Genomic DNA, 6,349 nt, shown 5'->3' with positions numbered 1-6,349 from the left:
ATGCCATGTGACTTCCAAGGTTAAGTCATATAAACAGTATGGCTTCCGCCTAGTTTTCTTTGGGATGCTCATTCTTGGAACCCAGCCACCATGCTGTGAGGAAAACCAAGCTGCATTTAGAGAAGCCATGTGTAGGTTTCCATCCTGCAGCCCCATCTGGGGTCCCAGGCAGCAACTCCCATCAATTGCCAGACATGTAACTAAGCAACCTTTCAGATGATTCTAGCTCCGGAAGCTGAATCATTTCCAGTCATTGAGTCTTCCCAGCTGAGCCCCCAGATATCATGGAGCAAAACAAACCTGCCCACTGGGCCCTTTCTGACCCACAAAATCTGTAAGGACAAGAAAATTGTTGTCATTTTATGCTACTAAGTTGGGCATCACTTATTACACAGCAATAATAACTGGTACAGCAAGCAAGCATGATTGTCTCACGTTTAAGTAGATTAGCCTTTAATGTCTGTAAAATACCTCCCACTTTGCTGATATCATAAATTCCACAATGAGATACTTACTCTTTTGGCTTAAAGTTTTACCCCTTTTGAAACATAGAGTGAAGTGTAGTAAGAAAGAAGCCCAATGTCCTAATCCAGGTGCTACCAACTATTAATGGTATGACTTGGACAAATCACCTAATATGTGGGGCTTATGTTGCATCCTTTTTCTCCAGATCCAGCCTCTACCCTTCCCCCTCCCCACCCCCAACTTTGTACCTCAGGAGATTAACCTTATGGTTTACATCAGTGAGCTTCCAGTTTGTTGTGACCAATGGGAGGCACCAGGAGAGGCCCAGAAGACAGCAGGAGAATGAAGTTTGGGTATCATTTCAGTAAAGGTAAAACACCCCTGTTTTTCCACTCAACCCTCTCTCTACTCTCAAGTAATTCTGATCACCAACTGTGTGGGGAGATTTTCCCACAGCAAGCAATTCTTGGACACCCGCTGGATGTCCTACAATTCAACTCAATTCTGACACTATCTACCTGAAGATAGCATCAGATCCCACAGGTTAAGGGCTCAGTCCCTCAAGACTGCTCCCACTTCATATATCAATTGCAAGTCCAGGCTGTTATCTGGGCTTCTGACCAATTGGCTGTAAATCAGAAGTTCCCACAACGCCTCCTCAGGTTTGATCATTTGCTAGAATGGCTCACAGGACTGAGGAAACCAGTTTACTTACTAGATTTCCAGTTTATGTATAAAGGAATACAACTCAGGAACAGCCAGAAGAAAGAGCTGCATAGGTTAAAGTATGTGGGAAGGGGTGTGGAGCTTCCATGCCCTCTGTGGGCATGACACCTTCCCAGCACCTCCACATGTTCACTAACCCGGAAGTTCTCTAAACCCCATAGTTATAGTTCATATTATATGGAGGCTTCATTACATAGGCATGATTGATTAAATCATTGGCCATTGGTGATTGAACTCAGTCTCCACCCTTCTTCCCTCCCCAAAGGTTGAAGAACGGGGCTAAAATTTCCAACTCTAATCACATGATTGGTTCCCCTGGCAACCAACTGTCATCTTTAGGGCTTTCTAAAAGCCACCTCATTAACTTAAACTCAAGTGCAGTTGAAAGGGGCTCATTATGAATAACAATTGACACATTTATTGCTCTTATCACTTAGGAAATTCCAAAGAATGGGAATGAAAGTGAAATATATATTTCTCATTCTAAACCACAGTATCACAATTCCCCTCTGCCTCTCTATGGAGTGGCCACCGCCTGGCAGCATCTCTCAGCCAAAGGTTGCAGTTCCTCTGAGGCAGTGCTTCTTACACAGTTCCCTTTCTCTCTCTCTCCTAGTATTTGGTCCTTTCCCAGCCCCTTCAGGCCTTGGGGTAGTAAAAGCACCCCTCTATCACTAGCTCTGATGACTTACCTACACCCTTCCCACACATTTGCAATTAATTCCTCAAATTGCTCAAACATGCCTTTTGTTTCCTCTTGGGATACTGACTGATAAGGAGTTTTTGATTCTTCGATGTAAAAAAGAGATTCCACCCATCCAGCCTGCTTCAGAGATCGAGGAAGATAATCAATGTGACAGATTATGTCAGGTCCAGGCTCAGTTACCTCCAATCACAAAAAACAAAAACAAAGCAAAAGCACACTGAGTATTTCAAACAGAGGGAATTTAAGAGAGGGAATTGGTAACACCAAAGTTGAAAGGCTGAAAGAGCAAAAAGAGGATACTAAGTAACCCAGATATCAGTAACTGCAGGGCTGGTGGAACAAAAAGGAGGAGGTGGAGTTTCTGGGAACTGGATGCTTAGAGGGGGACCCCTGCATGGTTAATGCACAGATACCTAAAGAGGGCTTTGTGGGGCTGGTGCTCAGATCCTTACAGGCTGCCTCTTGATTGGTGCTGAGTCTGGCTAAAGCTGTTCTCTCTGCAGAGTGATGGCAACAGAAGTACAAACATGAAGAAATTTCCCTAGCCCTTTCTACCTCCTTTTACTCTCCCAAATTTGCCTCCCCTAGGCAGAATCTAACCCAAAGCCAGCTGGTGTGAGTGTCTTAGGACTTGAGTTTGAAGCTTCCCCAGACCATCACCATAGATCAGAGTATAAAAGGTGGAGCTTAGGACTGAAAGACACCAGGTTAATAATCAGTACATAAAAGCGTCCTGTATTATAGTTGTTACTGTTACCCATAACTGAGAAAATATAAATAGATATCTATACTTTAAAATGGATAAATTTTCCCAGTCTTTTCCTCAGAGAAGGTCTAATAAGAGCTATGATATTATAGTCCACTTTCTAAGCTAACCAAGGTTTTAAATGTTCTATCCTCTGCTTTCTTCCAGAACATCAAAATGTCCCATAAATTCCAACCAAATCTCCCAGAATCCTTTTAAAACTGGAGCAGCAGCACATAATCTTTGCTCACACCATAAATGCAAATGACATTCTCAGAAAAGATAAGTGCCACCAAGCATTGGCAGTGCCTAGAACACGATGATGTCTTGGGGAAGCACTCCTGACCAATGCCAGACAATGCAGGGTCACCAGCTGGCATGATCCTCCCCCAACTCCCTCAAAAGTTGAAGGATAGTAGTTCCCTAACACACCACCTCATATGCATTGACAATTAAAGCCCTCAGTCCAGGAACCCAAGGGCTGGAGACCTGTAAAAACTCATTTCTAGAGATGCCAACTCCTGTATTACAGCAATGGTTTTTTAAACTACTTTTAGCAACATATTTTCTGTTTTTATTTTTATAAACACAGTCTTCCATAGAACCCCAAATAAAATTGAAATAGATAAATCTGGTGCTGCATTAGTTGAAATAAGGGGTCCCCAGAAACTGTCCTGATGTAGCTGTTGTCCCCACCCCTTCTCCTAGACAGTTTTCTGGGTCTCTGAGGAACCCAGTTTGAGAACCAGTGAGGGCTCTAGGACTACAGCAGTCTTGATAAAGTTTAGTAATTTCAGACATTCTTTAATATAGCTATAAAAGTAGATTACTATGTATAATTGTTACCAATATTCAAAGAATTGGAGGCTTTCTTCGCACTACATTATATTATAATCCCATACAGAAAATTTTCCAGTTTTACCTATAGACACCCTCACCTTCTGTAACTATTAAAACCCCATTGCACAACACATGTTTTTACATCACAGCTCTCCCAAAGATCTCCAGACTTGAGTAAAATTGCAAAACAAAGTTGAATTTTAAGTACTGGATCTGTGACATGGGCCCTCCAGCTTCAGGGAGGTGACAAGTACTGGTCTGTTCCTGGGTCCTCTGTGGCCAACGCAGAACTTGGTGAAGAAAGCAATGCTGGGTGGCACATCAGCCCACCAGGACTATCTGATGTTGGCATTCTGCTTGAGGTAGTCCATGTAGCGAGTCAGGAGCATCTTCTGAAACACGCTGCTGTAGAAGGCCCATGACGGGATCACGCTCAGAATGCTTGCCTTTAATAGACAAAAACATAAGTGTCTGGGAGAAAAGAAGAGCAAGGAAGTTGCAAGAAAACATCTCAATTTATATTCATCATCTTTAAAAATGTATATCTGATGACTGAAGTTAAGTCCCAAATCTTTTAAGTAGTTGTTAAAGTTTAAATGTCTTGTGACATTTTCTCAGCAAACAGGGTTTTCTCAGGAACGTCAGAACAGTCAAAGCAGTCACTTGTCAGAACAGTCGTGAGGTATTTCTAAATTAATAGAACTCTGTACATAGTAACACCCTCCCTTTCTTCATTCTCTTAGTGAGCACTTTCTCTTTCTGGTGCTTGATCTCCCAGTGTCTTCATATTCTTTCTAGCAAGATTCTACTAAAATGAGATTCCAGGAAAAGAATCAGAAATGCTTTCCATCACCTGACACAACGCCTGAGACACAGTAGGCACTAAGCAAATACCTGAATGCATAAAAGAGTGAATGAACAGGAGAGTGGCCAAGATGGTGGAGCAGGAAGATGCTGAGCTCCCCTCCTCTCACAGGAACACCAAAATTACAACTATTTACAGAACAACTACTGATGAGAGAGACCTGAAGTCTAGCAGAAAAGATCTCCTACAACTAAAGATATAAAGAAGGAACCACAAAGAGATGAGTAAGAGGGGTGGAATGTGGTATAATCAAGACCTATTCCCCCAGGCAGGAGACCCACAAATGGGAAGATAATTACAATTGCAGAGGTTCTCCCCAAGGAGCGATGGGTCTGAGCCCCACATTGGGCTCCCCAGCCTGAGAATCCTGCTCCAGGAAGATGAGGCCCCAGAATGTTTGGCTTTGAAAGTCAGTAGGCTTATTTTCAGTAGAGCCAGAGGGCATTAGGATATAGAAACTCCACTTTTAAAGGGCACACAAAATCTCACACACTCTGGGAACCAGGGCAAAAGTCCAACCATCAGTGCACTGGCACTGGCCCCAGGACCTCCAAGGCCCCACAGCCAGCTGTCAGGTCCAAACCTGTCCACCAGCAGGCCAACACCAACTCCAGGACCCCCAGGGCCTTGCAGCCAGAGACACTGGGACCAGGCTCTGCTCACCAGGGGGCTGTCACTATCTCCAGGACACCCTGGGCCTCAACCCTGAACACAAGCAAGCCAACACCAGTTCCAGGACCCATGGGCCCTGCAGCCAAAGACCCCAAGACCTGGTTCTGCCCACCAGTGGGATGTCACTAGCCCTAGAACTCAGTCTTACCTACCAGCAGACAGACACAAGTTCCAAGGACATGACAGCCCCACAGCCTGACATGTCAGGACCTAGCCCACCCATCAGCAGACTAACACCAGCTCTGAGACACCTTGGGCCTCACAGCTGCCCTGGGATCAGGCTCCACTCACCAGAGGGTTGACACCAGCTTTGGGACACCACAGACTCAGCAGCCAGCCATGTGAGGAACCAGCCCCACCCTCTAGTAGGCCAACACTAGATTTGGGATCCCAAGCCCTGTAACCAGCCACCCTGAAGTCTGACCCACACACCAGTGAGGCAGCACTAGCCCCAGGACACCCTGGGGCTCCACAGCCAGCCACCTAAAGACCCAGTCCCACCCACCAGTGGCCAGTAGCCTCCGCAAAAGACAGAACTGGAGGCCAACCTAGCCTACCAGACCACCCACAGTAATCAGCCTGCCATGACAGAAGAGCCTGCACAGTCCACATGGGGGCACTCCTAGAGCATATAGCTCTGTTGACCAGAGGGGAGTACACTTCTGGGATACATAGGACATCTCCCACAAAAGACCACTTCTCCAAGATCAGGAAATGTAACCATCCTACCAGATACACAGAAATAAAAACAGTAAATTAGGCACAATAAGGCAACAGAGGAATATGTTCCAAATGAAGGAACAAGATAAAACCCCAGAAAAAGAACTAAGTGAAGTGGAGATAAGCAATCTATCTGATAAAGAGTTCAAGGTAATGATCAGAAAGATGCTCAAAGAACTCAGGAGAAGAATGGTGTAAGATGAACGGAGTGAGAAGTTAGAAGTTTTTTAAAGAAGAGTTAGAAAATATAAAGAACCAAACAGCGCTAAAGAATACAATGACTGTAATAAAAATACAGTAGAAGGAATCAGTAGATTAGATGATACATAAAAATGTATCAGCAAACTGGATGACATAGTAGTGGAAATTACTGAAGCTTAACAGAAAATAGAAAAAAGAATTTTTAAAAATGAGAACAGTTTAAGAGACCTCAGTGACATCAAGAATACTAACATTAGCATCACAAGGGTCACAGCAGGAGAAGAGAAAGAGAAGGGAACAGAGAAGATATTTGAAGACATCATAAGAGCTGAAAACTTCCTTAACCTGGGAAAGGAAACAGATATCCAGGTCCAGGAAGCACAGAGAGTCCCAAACATGATCAACACAA

General features: G+C 44.2%; 1 protein-coding gene across 1 annotated transcript in view; it reads right to left on the bottom strand.

Moving 5' to 3' along the window:
• Positions 1-3,817: 3,817 nt before the first annotated feature.
• HSD17B3 (hydroxysteroid 17-beta dehydrogenase 3) overlaps positions 3,818-6,349 on the bottom strand; it is a 46,278-nt gene continuing 43,746 nt past the window's right edge. The window contains exon 11 of the mRNA XM_007176980.2: positions 3,818-3,928. Coding sequence (XP_007177042.2) covers positions 3,818-3,928 — 111 coding nt within the window. The remainder of the gene's footprint in view (positions 3,929-6,349) is intronic.

The sequence above is a fragment of the Balaenoptera acutorostrata genome, chromosome 6 (genome assembly GCF_949987535.1).
Source record: "Balaenoptera acutorostrata chromosome 6, mBalAcu1.1, whole genome shotgun sequence".
In the NCBI taxonomy this organism is placed as follows: domain Eukaryota; kingdom Metazoa; phylum Chordata; class Mammalia; order Artiodactyla; family Balaenopteridae; genus Balaenoptera; species Balaenoptera acutorostrata.
The sequence above is the reverse complement of the archived record's forward strand: the minus strand, read 5'-3'. Positions and strand labels throughout refer to the sequence as shown.